Genomic DNA, 18219 nt, shown 5'->3' on the forward strand with positions numbered 1-18219 from the left:
CACGCCAAATAAATGGACATTTTGGAGATATAACGAAGGAATTTATCGAACAAAAGGACCATTTATGATGTTTATGGGACATATTGGAGTGCCAACAGAAGAAGATCTTCAAAGGTCAGGCATGAATTATATCGTTATTTCTGAGTTTGTGTCGCGCCTGGCAGGTTGAATTATGTTGTCATGTGTTTGTTTAACCTGTTAGGGCAAGGCGGCAGTATTGACACGGCCGGATAAAAAATGTACCCGATTTAATCTGGTTACTACTCCTGCCCAGTAACTAGAATATGCATATAATTATTGGCTTTGGATAGAAAACACCCTAAAGTTTCTAAAACTGTTTGAATGGTGTCTGTGAGTATAACAGAACTCATATGGCAGGCCAAAACCTGAGAAGATTCCATGCAGGAAGTGGCCTGTCTGACAAGTTGTGTTTCATCTTTGCTCTTTTTATTGAAGACTGAGGATCTTTGCTATAACGTGACACTTCCTACGGCTCCCATAGGCTCTCAGAGCCCGGGAAAAAGCTGAACGATATCGAGGCAGCCTCTGGCTGAAACACTTTATCGCGTTTGGCAAGTGGCCGATCAGAGTACTATGGGCTTAGGCGCGTGCCCGAGTCGACCCCATGCTTTATTTTCTTTCGTCTGTTTACCTAAACGCAGATTCCCGGTCGGAATATTATCGCTTTTTTGTGAGAAAAATGGCATAAAAATTGATTTTAAACAGCAGTTGACATGTTTCGAAGTACGGTAATGGAATATTTAGACATTTTTTGTCACGAATTGCGCCATGCTCGTCACCCTTATTTACCCTTTCGGATAGTGTCTTGAACGCACGAACAAAACGCCGCTATTTGGATATAACAATGGATTATTTGGGACCAAACCAACATTTGTTATTGAAGTAGAAGTCCTGGGAGTGCATTCTGACGAAGACAGCAAAGGTAATAACATTTTTCTTATAGTAAATCTGACTTTGGTGAGTGCTAAACTTGCTGGGTGTCTAAATATCTAGCCCTGTGATGCCGGGCTATCTACTGAGAATATTGCAAAATGTGCTTTCACCGAAAAGCTATTTTAAAATCGGACATATCGAGTGCATAGAGGAGTTCTGTATCTCTAATTCTTAAAATAATTGTTATGCTTTTTGTGAACGTTTATCGTGAGTAATTTAGTAAATTCACCGGCAGTGTTCGGTGGGAATGCTAGTCACATGCTAGTCACATGCTAATGTAAAAAGCTGGTTTTTGATATAAATATGAACTTGATTGAACAAAACATGCATGTATTGTATAACATAATGTCCTAGGGTTGTCATCTGATGAAGATCATCAAAGGTTAGTGCTACATTTAGCTGTGGTTTGGGTTTATGTGACATTATATGCTAGCTTGAAAAATGGGTGTCTGATTATTTCTGGCTGGGTACTCTGCTGACATAATCTAATGTTTTGCTTTCATTGTAAAGCCTTTTTGAAATCGGACAGTGTGGTTAGATTAACGAGAGTCTTGTCTTTAAAATGGTGTAAAATAGTCATATGTTTGAAAAATTGAAGTTTTTGCATTTTTGAGGAATTTGAATAACGCGCCACGGGATTACACTGGCTGTTGAGTAGGTAGCCCATAGAGGTTAATGGGGTGCTGTCCTCAGATAATAGCATGGTTTGCTTTTGCCGTAAAGCCTTTTTGAAATCTGACATGGTGGCTAGATTAACAAGAAGTTAAGATTTAGTTTGATGTATTGCACTTGTGAATGTATGAAAGTTAAATATTTCAAATAATTTTGGGGGAATTTCGCGCTCTGCCATTTCACCGGATGTTGTCGAAACGTTCCGCTAGCGGAACCTCCAGCCGTAAAAGGTAAATATGTTGATTGATAAGTCACACAAGCCTTAACAATCAAGCATTGGGCTAGATGCTGATTTGTATTTAATAGGTATTATAAAGATGTACATGTATATTTTTTCTTTAATCAAGTTACATTTAGAAATACGTTTTGTGTTTCAGCAAACTGAGTCTGTGGACGTCTGAGCAGAGTAACATGATCAACGGTACAGATGGCAGTGCCTTCCACCCCCTGCTGTCCAAGAAGGAGAGACTGTACATCTTCAGTCCTGACCTGTGCAGGTAGGCTACAATACAGAATCTTACAGATCAGAACAGAACAGATGTCTCACTAAACTGTATGTCCAAGGTCACTAAAATGCATACATTTTGACAGGGTGGGGTCAATTCCATTTCAAGTCAAGTCAGGAAGTATTGCTTTTAAATGAGGAAATTGAATTGACCCCAACTCTGCTAAACAGTATGTCAAAGGTCAGTGTTGAATATATACAGTTTTACTTTGGTAAATGGATCCCACAAGAAAATTGTAAGTTCAGAAGCGGTGTTGCTCATTTGAGTGATGGCCAGTGGTCTCACGTGTGACTTTTGTGGTAGTTAATTTCTTTACTATCAAATGAGGAGAGACTAACTTATCACACAATTTGGAGTTATACTTAAACTAAATCTTTATTCTCTTATTAATAAGGGTCAATACAACATACACATATAAAGTGAATCGATTGAGCTACGATAATGATGGCTGGTCGACAAATCACCCTCAGATGATTCGTTGAGAGCCCCTTTGACAAAGGTACAAAGGTCTTTTATAGCCATAATACACCTCCTTCAGTCTACATGACAAACAACAGATGTATGGAATGGGTCACAAGGTTAATATTTTTATGAAAGACACTTATAATTCACAGCAGACTGTATCTGCTGTAAAAACTGTTATCATTGTGTAGAGACCAGGGTCTGACCCCGAGCCATCTCTCCCTGGTACCTTCCAGTCAGGCACACAGACACTAATCATGCTATGGAATGTCATCTTGTTAGGTTTATCACCAATCCATAGTAAATCTTCTGTCAGTGTTAAATCTTCCAGAGGCCCATCCTCAGTAGAACACACACAGAGGAGTGTTCTAACAGCCCCTTATTCTGTTGCATAAAACAACCATTTGATGCAATAACAGTATTATAACATAATCTTGTAATTTATCTCACATTCCCCAATGTTGAGAGTCCTCTCAACTTAAAAGAAAATTACAAGATTTAACCTCTTACATCTAGACGTTCCGCTAGCGGAACACCTGCTCCAATATCCAATGATAGGCGTGGCGCGAATTACAAATTCCTCAAAAATCCCCAAACTCCCATTTTTCAAACATATGACTATTTCACAGCATTTTAAAGACAAGACTCTCCTTTATCTAACCACACTGTCCGATTTCAAAAAGGCTTTACAGCGAAAACAAAACATTAGATTATGTCAGCAGAGTACCCAGCCAGAAATAATCAGACACCCATTTTTCAAGCTAGCATATAATGTCACAAAAAACAAAACCACAGCTAAATGCAGCACTAACCTTTGATGATCTTCATCAGATTAATCACATAGGACATTATGTTATACAATACATGCATGTTTTGTTCAATCAAGTTCATATTTATATCAAAAAACAGCTTTTTACATTAGCATGTGACGTTCAGAACTAGCATACCCCCCGCAAACCTCCGGTGAATTTACTAAATTACTCACGATAAACGTTCACAAAAAAATAACAATTATTTTAAGAATTATAGATACAGAACTCCTTTGTGCAATCGAGGTGTCTGATTTTAAAATAGCTTTTCGGTGAAAGCACATTTTGCAATATTCTGAGTAGATAGCCCAGCCATCACGGCTAGCTATTTAGACACCCACCAAGTTTAGCCCTGACCAAACTTGATTCAGCTTTTTGCCGCCTTCTGAGAGCCCATGGGAGCCGTAGGAAGTGTCACGTAACAGCAGAGATCCCCTGTAATGGATAGAGAATATCAAGAAGGGCAAGAAATTGTCAGACAGGGCACTTCCTGCATGGAATCTTCTCAGGTTTTGGCCTGCCAAATGAGTTCTGTTATACTCACAGACACCATTCAAACAGTTTTAGAAACTTTGGAGTGTTTTCCATCCAAAGCTAATAATTATATGCATATTCTAGTTTCTGGGCAGGAGTAATAATCAGATTAAATCGGGTACGTTTTTTATCCGGCTGTGAACATACTGGCCCCTAGCCATAACAGGTTAACTTTCTTATCATGATTATAATTACAGATCAGTGTCCTAATATAGTCTTCATCTAAATGACTATAATTTTAGCAGTGTGTAGAGTGGATGGCCCATGATAATGTCCCAATTTCAATGTCTCACCTGAGCCACCACCACCTTTACCACCCATTATGTCTTGTCCATTTATCAACCAATACACCATCGACATAAGAGAAGTTTCACATTTTTAAAATAAAGTGGTGATCCTAACTGACCTAAAACTGGGAATTTCTACTAGGATTAAATGTCAGGAATTGTGAAAAACTGAGTTTAAATGTATTTGGCAAAGGTGTATGTTATCTTCAGACTTCAACTGTATCACTCAAGGTGTGTAAACTTCAATCTAAAACCTCAGAGGACTAGTACCTCCCCAATAATTTTGACACATGACTCCCAATGTGAGTAATGTGTAAAAAAAACAGTACTACTGGTTAAAAAATAAAACAAATAATTTCAAATAACAAAATCGAATTAGCATCACTACCCTTAATAACTCCATTAAGAAAAATAATTGTACCCATACGGTCATAGCAAAATAGACTTAATTAAGACAGCCTACCCTTAGTCAAAGGAAACACCCTCTCCTTCTTCACATTGGTCCAAATCACAAATATGGCTAAGAACATAAACTTCATCATAATTATCAATATTACAAATTACCTTCAAATCAGTATTACAAATTACCTTAAATTCATTATCCAAATGGCTTTCCAGTGAGGGTGATCAAACCACACAGGAAAGTCAGGACAGAGGTCAGAGGTCATACAAACCCTTCAAATAAGTGTTAATTACTATATTAGACTAATTAATAAAAAACTGTGAAACATTTCATACATTTCGTATCCCAGGTTTCCAGTAAGTTTCCAGTACATGTCTTATCAAAAGAATTCACATGTTCAATTAAACTCAGAAAATAATAACTTCAGAAAAATCCATGTGTGTGTGAGTGTGTCCCTTTAAGATACCTTGGCACAAAGACAAACAGAAAACTCACTAAACCCAAATGAAAAAGAACACTCACAATAAATCAAACATAGTATTTTAAAAACACCAACAAATAGTCATAACAAGTGTGTTGTGTGTGTGGGTATTTGCAAACCTTAAGGTAAAATCAAACAAAAATGGCCAAGCCTTATTTAATTTGGTAGTTTGGTAGTAAAAAAAAATTCAATTTCATTAGCATTCTCTATACTAATATCATAATCAGTAACCCAAATGTTTATGATAATGATATGTCTTTTTTACACACATTGTTTTATTAAGAATTAGAGAAGAGCTGATGCACTATGTCCCACATCTGCAAAATGTCCTTTGGCAATGACCAAAGGATCAAGTCAACTGGATGTACCAGTTTTGGGGTCAATTCCATTTGGAATTTCTGTTTAATTCCACATTGGAGGAATGTTAATCTCTCATGAAAAATAAATATATAAATGTAAAGTTAAATAATGTTAAAGATCTAGTTGTGGATTTCAAGATTAGAGGAATGTAAACAACTTAATGATCATCTGGAGTTATGATTAGGGTTTTGGCCAATTCCATTTAGACCGTCAGTTTATGTCCTGAGTTAACTTAATTGAAATTGATCAGAAACCTGGGTACCAGTACCCCAGGAATCTCCAGAGGTAATTTCCCCTGTGGGTGACTTGTTGTGGGTGACATGACCTGTGACCCCTGACCTCTAACCTATGCGTGTAAATTGGATTTAGGGTCTGTGGGTAGAAGCAAGTGTAGTTCAACACAGGTTCACCACTACACAGCTTTCTGAAAGATGAGCTCATGTCTCAGACAATAAAGAGCATTGTTGTAGGTGGCCTACCTGAAGGCCTGACAGTCAGACCTGGGTTCAAGTACTATTTGTAATAATTTCAGATAATTTAGCTGGGCTTGATTCAGCTTGCCTGGCATAATGGAACCAATAGAATAGTCACAATCGCCTCCAAGCAGGTTAGAACAAACTTTCAAAGGATTTGAAACATTTCGAATACTATTTGATCCCTGGTCTCCTTACAGTATCCTTCCAGCTTTGGCTTAGACTGTGTGTTGTCATTCATCTTTTCTAAACCCCACAGAATCCATGGCCATGTTTACAGTATGGTGCCTACAACAGTATCTTATTGTCTAGTGCACTGCAGTTCACTAGCAAAATGTAACACTTTTCACTAGGGGGAATGCAACACTTAATATAATTAAAAGACTACCCTTACTGTTGGTGTGGCTCCATTCATTCATATCAGTCCAAATGTGAGCGAGAGAGTTCCGCAGATATTATGAGCTGTATTAATTTAAAACATTAGCGGGGAATGCTCTAAGTGAATATTGTGTTTGTTTTTTATGATCATGTTTTGTAATATAGTATTTTATTGTGTTTTATATTGATGTGTGTGTTTTGTATTGTGCAGGTCTCATTTGAAAAAGAGAGAAGGTGTCAATATGACACCCTGTTAGACAGTACATTTTTGTTGTGATCCTCAGGTCCATCTTCATGGAGTTTGAGAAAGATGTGGAGGTGAAGGGACTCCCAGCGTATCGTTTCACCCCTCCTCGTGACGTGCTGGCCAGCAAGGAGGAGAACCCAGCCAACGAAGGCTTCTGTGTCTCCCCCAAAGAGTGCCTGGGTAGCGGAGTGCTGAAAGTCAGCGTGTGTAAAAAAGGTAGTTAGCTCCAGCTCTCTACCTCCACCTCCTCTCCACCTCTTCTCTCACACTGTAATTCAGATCGGTGTAGTAGGCCCTATTCCATTTCAATCAGGTGTGTTCAGGGAACCAATTGAGATATACACACCCCAGAACACAGACACACTTACATGCACGCACAAACACACACACACACACACACACACACACACACACACACACTTACATGCACGCACAAACACACACACACACACACACAGAGGGTAGTGAGTATGGCCCATTACATCACGGGGCCAAGATTCCAGCAATCCAGGACCTATATAATAGACGAAGCTCCAAGTCTTGGACCAGAAGGCTCCTTATAACAGCTTCCACCCCCAAGCCATAAGATTGCTGAACAATTAATCAAATGGCCACCGGACTATTACATTATCTATGCACAATCACTTCACCCCTACCTACATGTACAAATGACCTCTAACCTGTACCCCCGCACACTGACTCGGTACCGGTACCCCCTGTATATAGCCTCGTTATTGTTATGTTATTGTGTTACTTTTTATTATTTTTTACTTTAGTTTATTAGGTAAATATTTTCTTGACTATTCTTGAACTGCAATGTTAGTTAAAACTTCTTAAGGATCTGCCCCTTTTTTTAACCTCTATGGGCTAGGTGGGACGCTAACGTGCCACCCGTGGTGCACTCCATCAACAGCAGGTGCATTTCAAGAGCGGCAAATTTGAATCCAAATAAATGTCAAAATTCAAATTTTTCAAACATACAACTATTTTACACCCTTTGAAAGATAAACATCTCCTTAATCTAACCACGTTTTACGATTTCAAAAAGGTTTTACGGCGAAAGCATAAATTTAGAGTATGTTAGGACAGTACATTTACAAGAGTTGTGTGTAATGTTTTGTCAATTCAAAGACAGGGTCACCAAAACCATAAAACCAGCTAAAATGATGCACTAACCTTTTACAATCTCCATCAGATGACACTCCTAGGACATTATGTTAGACAATGCATGCATTTTTAGTTCTATCAAGTTCATATTTATATCCAAAAACAGCGTTTTACTATGGCATTGATGTTGAGGAAATCGTTTCCCTCCAATAACCGGCAGTCAAGTCAGCGTCACAAATTAAATAATTAAAATTAGAAAACATTGGTAAAATATTATATTGTCATTTAAAGAATTATAGATTTACATCTCTTGAACGCAATCAACTTGCCAGATTTAAAAATAACCTTACTGGGAAATCACACTTTGCAATAATCTGAGCACTGCGCCCAGAAAAATACGCGTTGCGATACAGACTAGACGTCATGTTGGGGAGATCTAAAATCGAAAATACTATGTAAATAATCCATTACCTTTGATTCTCTTCATCAGATGTCACTTCCAGGTATCACAGGTCCATAACGAATGTAGTTTTGTTCAAAAAAGCTCATCATTTATGTCCAAAAATCTCCGTCTTGTTAGCACATGATCTAAGCCAGCCGGACTTCTCGTCATGAACGAGGGGAAAAAATATATTTACGTTCGTTCAAACATGTCAAACGTTGTATAGCATAAATCATTAAGGCCTTTTTTAACCAGAACATGAATAATATTCAAGGTGGACGAATGCATACTCTTTTATAACGTATTGGAACGAGGGTACCCAACATGAACTCGCGCGCCAGGTGTCTAATGGGACATCATCGTTCCATGGCTCTTGTTCGGTCAGATCTCCCTCCAGAAGACTCAAAACACTTTGTAAAGGCTGGTGACATCTAGTGGAAGCAATAGGAAGTGCCAAAATATTCCTCAGCCCCTGTGTTTTTCAATGGGATAGGTTTAAAGGCAATACAACACATCAGGTATCCACTTCCTGTCAGAAAATGTCTCAGGGTTTTGCCTGCCAAATGAGTTCTGTTATACTCACAAACACCATTCAAACAGTTTTAGAAAATTTAGGGTGTTTTCTATCCATATGTAATAAGTATATGCATATTCTAGTTACTGGGTAGGAGTGGTAACCAGATTAAATCGGGTATGTTTTTTTATCCAGCCGTGTCAATACTGCCCCCTAGCCCTAACAGGTTAAACGAAACACTTTAAAGTTTGTGGAAATGTGAAAGGAATGTAACAGAATATAACACATTAGATCTGGTAAAAGATAATACAAAGAAAAAACCAACCAGTTTTTTTGTGGGTTTTTTGTACCACCATCTTTGAAATGCAAGAGAAAGGCTATAATGTATTACTCAAGCCCAGGTGTAATTTAGATTTTGGCCACTAGATGGCAGCAGTGTATGTGCAACGTTTTAGACTGATCCAATGAACCATTGCATTTATGTAAAAACAAAATGTCACGACTGCCCAAATGTGCCTAATTGGTTTGTTAACCTCCCTGGGCAAGGTGGGACATTTCCTAGTCAACAGCCAGTGGAATCGCGTGGCGCGAAATATAAATACCTCATAAATGCCATAACTTCAATTTCTCAAACATATGACTATTTTACACCATTTTATAGATACACTTCTCCTGAATCGAACCACATCGTCCGATTTCAAAAAGGCTTTACAGTGAAAGCAAAACATTAGATTATGTTAGGAGAGTACATCGACAAAAACAACCACACAGGCATTTTCCTAGCAACTAGCATGCATCACAAATACCCAAAACACAGCTAAATGCAGCACTAACCTTTGACGATCTTCATCAGATGACACTCCTAGGACATCATGTTACACAATACATGCATTTTTTGTTCGATAAAGTTCATATTTACATATAAAAACAGCATTTTACATCGGTGCGTGACGTTCAGAAAATATTTTCCCTCAAATACTGCTGGTGAATCAGCGCCACAATTTACAAAAATACTTGTCATAAACATTGATACAAAATTAAACTGTCATTCAAAGAATTATAGATGAACATCTCCTTTATGCAAATGCTATGAAAGATTTCAAAAAAGCTTCACGAGGAAAGCACTCTTTGCAATAAGTACTGAGCTCAGAAAAATACACTAGGCTATACAGATAGCTGCCATCTTCGAGTCATCTAAAATCATACATTGCATAAGAAATATTCCCTTCCCTTTGATCATCTTCATCAGAAGGCACTTCCAGGAATCCCAGGTCCACAACAAATGTTGTTTTGTTCGATAAAGTCCATAATTTATGTCCAAATAACTCCTTGTTGTTCGTGCGTCCAGTAAGCTACTCCAAGTGTAGAAAGCGCGCGGACGATGTCGCGACGAAAAGTAAAAAAAAGTTGTATTTACGTAAGATTCAATAATATTTCAACCGGACGGTTCCTGTGTCTTGAAAAAGGTTTTGGAATGGAGGGATCCATCCTCATGAACGCGCTCCAAGAAGTGATGTCACCCCCTGCCTCAACAACTTCCCCTCCTTGTCATTCTCTGTTCATCGTAGAAGCTTCAAACAACTTTGTAAAGACTGTCGACATCTAGTGGAAGCCGTAGGAAGTGCACAATTATTACTACGTCACCGTGTATTCAATAGGAAACGACTTGAAGAGAGCCCATGCATCCAGATTTCCACTTCCTGGTAGGATTTCTCTCAGGTTTTTGCTTGCCATATGAGTTCTGTTATACTCACAGACACCATTCAAATGGTTTTAGAAACTTCAGAGTGTTTTCTATCCAAATCTACTAATGATATGTATATTCTAGCTTCTGAGTTTGAGTAGGAGGCAGTTTAATATGGGCACATATTTTTTCCGAAATTGTCAATACTGCCCCCTAGCCCCAACAGGTTTTAATAACTTTTCAAGTTCAAAATTGTGCACTCACCTCAAACAATAGCATGGTATTAGTTCACTGTAATATCTACCATAAATTGCACAGTGAAGTTAGATTAACAAGAATTTAAGCTTTCTGCCAATATCAGATATGTCTATGTCCTGGGATATGTTCTTGTTACTTACCACCTCATGCTAATCGCATTAGCCTACGTTAGCTCAACCGTCCCATGGGGGACCCACCGATCCTGAAGAAGTTTTAAGGGCTTGTAAGTAAGCATTTCACGGGAAGGTCTACACTTGTTGTATTCGGCACATGTGACAAATACAGTTAGATTTGATTTGTTTCAGCTCCCCTGTCTCTAACCCCCCAGAACCACAGGTCAGGCCGGGAAGGCCTAATCTGAAAGTGGCCTTTTGGGGAAAGAGCAGTCAGTGCTCTTATTCTACTTGTGTTCGTCCAAAATGGCACTCTACTCCCTATATAGTGCGTTACTTTTCAAACTTTTCAATTGCAGTACAAGGAACCCTGGTCATAAGTAGTGCACTATGTAGGGAATAGGGTGTGACCTAGGCTAAATCAGTACAATATTTAGGGAGTAAAGTGTGCGCTGGTCAATTGTAGTACACTATATAGGAAATAGGTTGCCATTTGAGACGCAGCCTTCGTCTCCATTGTTGTGCTTGCCCCGCAAGTGTCTCTCTGTGATTTATCACCAGTCGTTTACTGTCACGCATTAGTGGGTTGAAAAGCAAAAGTTGCCAAGGTTGCCATACCAAAGGAAACTAACACACTTACTCACTCGTCCATGTTTAGGAGAGCAAACACATTGATTGATTTGTGAGTGGATCCAGGTCGTTTACCATCAGGCCTGGGTTCAAATGCTATTTGTCAAATCATTTTAATTACTTTATCTAGGCTTGATTGAGCTTGCCTGACCCAACGGGACCAATAGAATAGTTGCAAAAGTGCAAACCCCGCCCATCTGGCACTCCAGGCAGGCCAGAGCAAACGGTCAATATCAAATAATATTTGCACCCAGTTCTTTCACCCAAAGACCTGTGAGCTTACCCCTACTTACATTTAGTTAATATCCTGATCACCAGGCCAGGACATGGGAAGTGAGGGAGGCGTAGCTACAGTTGAAGTCGGAAGTTTACATACACTTAGATTGAAGTCATTAAAACTAATTTTTTCAACCGCTCCACAAATTTCTTGTTAACAAACAATAGTTTTGACAAGTCGGTTAGGACATCTACTTTGTGCATGACACAAGTAATTTTTCCAACAATTGTTTACAGACAGATTATTTCACTTATAATTCACTGTATCACAATTCCAGTGGGTCAGAAGTTTACATACACTAAGTTGACTGTGACTTTAAACAGCTTGGAAAATTCCAGAAAATGATGTCATGGCTTTAGAAGCTTCTGATAGGCTAATTGACATCATTTGTGTCAATTGGAGGTGTACCTGTGGCCGAGTTTCAAGGCCTACCTTCAAACTCAGGGCCTCTTTGCTTGACATCATGGGAAAATCAAAAGAAATCAGCCAAAACCTCAGAAACAAAATTGGAAACCTACACAAGTCTGGTTCATCCTTGGGAGCAATTTCCAAATGCCTGAAGGTACCACATTCATATGTACAAACAATAGTACGCAAATATAAACACCATGGGACCACGCAGATGTCATACCGCTCAGGAAGGAGACGTGTTCTGTCTCCTAAAGATGAACTACTCTGGTGCGAAAAGTGCAAATCAATTCCAGAACAACAAGGACCTTATGAAGATGCTGGAGGAAACGGGCACAAAAGTATCTACACTGCTCCAAAAAATAAAGGGAACACTAAAATACACATCCTAGATCTGAATGAATGAAATAATCTTATTACATACTTTTTTCTTTACATAGTTGAATGTGCTGACAACAAAATCACACAAAAATAATCAATGGAAATCCAATTTATCAACCCATGGAGGTCTGGATTTGGAGTCACACTCAAAATTAAAGTGGAAAACCACACTACAGGCTGATCCAACTTTGATGTAATGTCCTTAAAACAAGTCAAAATGAGGCTCAGTAGTGTGTGTGGCCTCCACGTGCCTGTATGACCCCCCTACAACGCCTGGGCATGCTCCTGATGAGGTGGCGGATGTTCTCCTGAGGGATCTCCTCCCAGACCTGGACTAAAGCATCCGCCAACTCCTGGACAGTCTGTGGTGCAACGTGGCGTTGGTGGATGGAGCGAGACATGATGTCCCAGATGTGCTCAATTGGATTCAGGTCTGGGGAAGGGGCGGGCCAGTCGATAGCATCAATGCCCTCCTCTTGCAGGAACCGCTGACACACTCCAGCCACATGAGGTCTTGCATTGTCTTGCATTAGGAGGAACCCAGGGCCAACCGCACCAGCATATGGTCTCACAAGGGGTCTGAGGATCTCATCTCGGTACCTAATGGCAGTCAGGCTACCTCTGGCGAGCACATGGAGGGCTGTGCGGCCCCCCAAAGAAATGCCACCCCACACCATGACTGACCCACCGCCAAACCGGTCATGCTGGAGGATGTTGCAGGCCCTTTTATCGCAAAGTGTGATTACCCAGTAAAGTTATTTTTAAATCTGGCATTACAGGTCCTTTCAAGAGATATTCATCTATAAATCTTAGAATGACAATATTACATTTTAAAAATGTTTTCGAATAGTAATTAGTAAATTGTAGCGCTGTTTCACCGGATGCATTTGAGGTAAAATAGTTAGTCAACGTCACGCGCCGATGTAAAATGCTGTTTTTATATATAAATATGAACTTTATCGAACAAAAGAATGCATGCATTGTGTAACATGATGTCCTAGGAGTGTCATCTGATGAAGATTGTCAAAGGTTAGTGCTGCATTTAGCTGTTTTTTGGTTATTTGTGATGCATGTGGTTGGTCGGAAAATGGCTATGTGGCTACTTTTACGATATACTCCTCTAACATAATCTAATGTTTTGCTTTTGCTGTAAAGCCTTTTTTAAATCGGACAACGTGGTTCGATTCAGGAGAGGTATCTATAAAACGATATAACATAGTCCTATATTTGAAAAAAATATATAAAAAAAATTGTTATGCTAATGGCGATAGGATTTTTCGCTGGATGTCCGTCCCGCATACGGGACGAAGCCCGCCCAGAGATTAAAAGATAAATACAATTGGGTATCATCAGCGTAGAAATGTTGTTGTGCTTACGAATGACATTACCAAGGGGAAGCAAGTTCAAGGAAAATGAAAGGGCTCCAAGCACAGAACCTTGGGGAACGCCACATTCAACCTTGGAACCTTCAGATTAATGATTGCGCATCTGAACAAATTGATACTGCTCAGAAACGTATGATTTGAACCAATTGGGAACCTGTTCTCATAGACCAACCAAGTCTTCTAGCCTCTTAGTGAGAATAGCATGATCAATCGTATCGAAGGCAGCGCTTAAATCTAAAAGAACAAGAATAGAGACGTGACCAAGGTCAACGACAGTAGTAGGTAATTTACTACCTTGACAAGTGCAGACTCAGTCCTGTGAAATGGTCTACAACCAGAATGGTATGTTTCAAAGGTACTGTGTGAATGAAAAAAATATGTCATCAGCTGGGCTCCGGCTTTCTCTAGTATCTATGAAAGGAAACAGAGATTTGAGATTGGCCCATTGTTTTTTCGTTTTTAGGCCTATAATATTGTTTTTTAAGAGGTCTAATTACAGCCTATTTAAGAGATTCAGGGACTATCCCCATTTGGAAAGATGTGTTCTTTGACTAGCTTTGTGGGTATAGGGTCAATTTGGCAGGTGGAAGACTTGGAGTGCATAATAAGTTCAACCAAGTCAGGGGTGTTAAACAATCCAAAATAGCTGTGATCTCCTCATACTCCTGTAGGGTTTGTGGCATATCAGATGACTTCATTGAGATTTTAGCTCTAATTGTAGTAATTTTCTCATTTAAAAAAATCATAAAATCTAGGTTAGAAAATGCTCAGGCAGGCTGGGGCCTGCTTCTATTTGAGACTGGCTACAGTGCTGAAGAGAAATATAATCTTTGTTTTTCATCTATTAATTTAGGAGTAGGATGCATGCGCAGATCCTAGGGCTTGCTTGTAATCAGTGATGCTGTCTGTCTTGCCATGCCAGCCAGCATACTTCAAGCTTGGAGGAATGCTATTGTGGTATTAATGCTAGAATCTATCATTTCTGGGATGAATTTATAAGGCGGCTAAAATAAAATCCAGGTCCAGTTCTAGGGCGGACTATCAATTGAATTTCAAAAGTTCTAAGTACATGGTCTGAGAGTACAGGATTTTGAGGAGAAACTGGTACATTTAAGATATCAATACCATAGGATAGGGCTAGATCTAGCGTATGGCAATGGCAGCGGGTGGGCACAATACATTCTGAGCAAAGACAAAATACTCTATAAGAGAGGAAAACACTATTCCAGGGCATCACTGTTATTGTCGACATGTAGATTAAAATCACCTATAATTACTATTTGGTCATATAGGATTACAAGGCTTGATAAGAATTCAGCAAATTCTGGCAAAAACATAGTATAAGGACCAGGTGGTCTGTAAAATCATTCAAGTAGTATTTTGCCTTAAGCATGGCATAGTTCAGAGTGAGCGAAAAATCATATCGCCATTAGCAAAACAAAATGTAATAATTTTTTTTTTTCAATTTTTTTTCTCAAATTATATCGTTTTATAAATACACCTCTCCTGAATCGAACCACGTTGTCAGATTTCAAAAAGGCTTTACAGCAAAAGCAAAACATTAGATCATGTTAGAGGAGTATATCGTAAAAGTAGCCACATAGCCATTTTCCGACCAACCACATGCATCACAAATAACCAAAAAACAGCTAAATGCAGCACTAACCTTTGACAATCTTCATCAGATGACACACCTAGGACATCATGTTACACAATACATGCATTCTTTTGTTCGATAAAGTTCATATTTATATATAAAAACAGCATTTTACATCGGTGCGTAACGTTGACTAACTATTTTCCCTCAAACGCATCCAATGAAACAGAGCTACAATTTACTAAATTACTATTCGAAAACATTTTTAAAATGTAATATTGTCATTCTAAGATTTATAGATGAATATCTCTTGAAAGCACCTGTAATGCCAGATTTAAAAATAACTTTACTGGGTAATCACACTTTGCGATAAAAGGGGATGCGATACTCAGAACAATAGGCTAGCAATAGCAATAGGCTAGCTATCTTGGAACAATCGCATATCACATCTAGTCTTGTATACTATTGTCAATAATCCCTTACCTTTGGTTGTCTTCATCAGAAAGCACTTCCAGGAATCCCAGGTCCACAACAAATGTATTTTCGTTCGAAAAAATTACTCCTTTATGTTCCAAGAGCTTGTTCTTGTTAGCGCGTCTGAAGGCTGCTCCAAAACTTCCGTCGGCCACGGGACAGCCATTTCGAGAAAATGCATTTTTTTCCCATTTAGGTTCGTTCAAACATGTCAAACGTTGTATAACATATATCTTCAGGGCGTTTTTCAAGAAGAGAGCCAATAAGATTCGAGGGGGACGATTGCATTGTGTTTCAAAACGTTTCGAAAGGGGAGGGTAACCAGGGGCGCCGGCGTCATAATGGTGATGGCCCTCTCCGTGTGACCACGTTCCACAGCGTCTCATTCATTCAGTTTTAACAGTAGAAGGCTCAAACCAATTTGTGAAGACTGGGGACATCTAGTGGAAGCAATAGGAAGTGCTCAAAGAACCATAGCTCACGGTGTGATTAACCTCTCTGGGCTAGGTGGCACCAAATCGTCCCACCTACGTAACAGCCAGTTGAATCCTGTGGCGCGATTTTCAAATACCTTAGAAATGCTATTACTTCAATTTCTCAAACATATGACTATTTTACAGCTATTTAAAGACAAGACTCTCGTTAATCTAACCACACTGTCCGATTTCAAAAAGGCTTTACAACGAAAGCAAAACATTAGATTATGTCAGCAGAGTACCCAGCCAGAAATAATCAAACACCCATTTTTCAAGCTAGCATATAATGTCACAAAAACCCAGAAGACAGCTAAATGCAGCACTAACCTTTGATGATCTTCATCAGATGACACACCTAGGACATTATGTTATACAATACATGCATGTTTTGTTCAATAAAGTTCATATTTATATCAAAAACCAGCTTTTTACATTAGCATGTGACGTAAAGAACTAGCATACCCCCCGCAAACTTCCGGCGAATTCACTAACAATTTACTAAATTACTCACGATAAACGTTCACAAAAAGCATAACAATTATTTTAAGAATTATAGATACAGAACTCCTCTATGCACTCGATATGTCCGATTTTAAAATAGATTTTTGGTGAAAGCACATTTTGCAATATTCTATGTACATAGCCCAGCCATCACGGGCTAGCTATTTAGACACCCAGCAAGTTTAGCCTTCACCAAAATCAGATTTACTATAACAAAAATGTTATTACCTTTGGTGTTCTTCGTCAGAATGCACTCCCAGGACTTCTACTTGAATAACAAATGTTGGTTTGGTCCCAAATAATCCATCGTTATATCCAAATAGCGGCGTTTTGTTCGTGCGTTCTAGACACTATCCGAAATGGTTAAAGTAACAATAAAATAACAATAATGAGGCTGTCACGTTCGTCGTAAGGATGGGACCAAGGCTCAGCGGGAATGTGAATACTCATCTTCTTTATTATGAAGAAAACCAAAATAAACACTTAATCATAACAACGACGAGAAAACAGTCCTATGAGGCACACAGCTAAACTTGGAACAACTACCCACAAATCCCATGGACAAAACACCCCTATAAAATAGGACCTTCAATTAGAGGCAACGAGAAACAGCTGCCTCCAATTGAAGGTCAAACCAATAAACTAAGCATAGAAGTAGACTAACTAGACACAGCCATAGAAATAGACTAACATAGAACATTGCCCAACAAACCCCGAAACACACTAAACAAACACCCCCTGCCACGCCCTGACCAAACTACAATAACAAACAACCCCTTTTACTGGTCAGGATGTGACAGAGGCTATATACAGGGGGCACCGGTACCGAATCAACGTGTGGGGGTAGAAGTTAGTCAAGGTAACTGAGGTAATAAGTACATGTACTGTAGGTAGGGGTAAAGTGACTCAGCATAGATAATAAGCAGCGAGTTGCAGCAGCGTAGAAAAAAAAGGGGGGATGTCAATGCAAATAGTCCAGTTAGCCATTTGAATAATTGTTCAGCATTCTTATAGCTTGGGGGTAGAAGCTGTTAAGGAGCCTTTTGGATCTAGACTTAGCAGAAAGAACAGTCTGGAGTGGCTGGAGTCTTTGACAATTTTTGGGGCCTTCCTCTGACACCGCCTCGTTTATAGGTCCTGGATGGCAGGAAGCTTGGTCCCAGTGATGTACTGGGCCGTATACACTACTCTTTGCAGCGGCTTAGGGTTGATCAAGTCTGAGTGCTTCTTGAAGCCTCCAGATGGGCAGCTGTGGTCATGAGAAGATCCGGAAGCTCATAGCTAGATGGTCAGCGGAGGCGGTGGTCAGAGGTGTTGGTCAGGTCAGCACGTGCAAGGGCAAGCAGGTAGGCAGGCAGCTCGATGTCATCAGGGTGTATCCGACGTCTGCAGATCCTTTATTGGGA

At 39.4% G+C, this 18219-nt stretch overlaps 1 protein-coding gene across 2 annotated transcripts in view; it reads left to right on the forward strand.

The window, feature by feature from the left end:
• The window catches only part of LOC106560709 (lysosome membrane protein 2), a 63099-nt gene that overhangs the window by 30767 nt on the left and 14113 nt on the right, over window positions 1–18219 (forward strand). For both annotated transcript variants that reach the window (XM_014123870.2, XM_014123878.2), the window contains exons 6-7: window positions 2004–2123; window positions 6604–6782. In XM_014123870.2, the coding sequence (XP_013979345.1) occupies window positions 2004–2123; window positions 6604–6782 (299 nt within the window). The remainder of the gene's footprint in view (window positions 1–2003; window positions 2124–6603; window positions 6783–18219) is intronic.

Source organism: Salmo salar, chromosome ssa01, assembly GCF_905237065.1.
Source record: "Salmo salar chromosome ssa01, Ssal_v3.1, whole genome shotgun sequence".
In the NCBI taxonomy this organism is placed as follows: domain Eukaryota; kingdom Metazoa; phylum Chordata; class Actinopteri; order Salmoniformes; family Salmonidae; genus Salmo; species Salmo salar.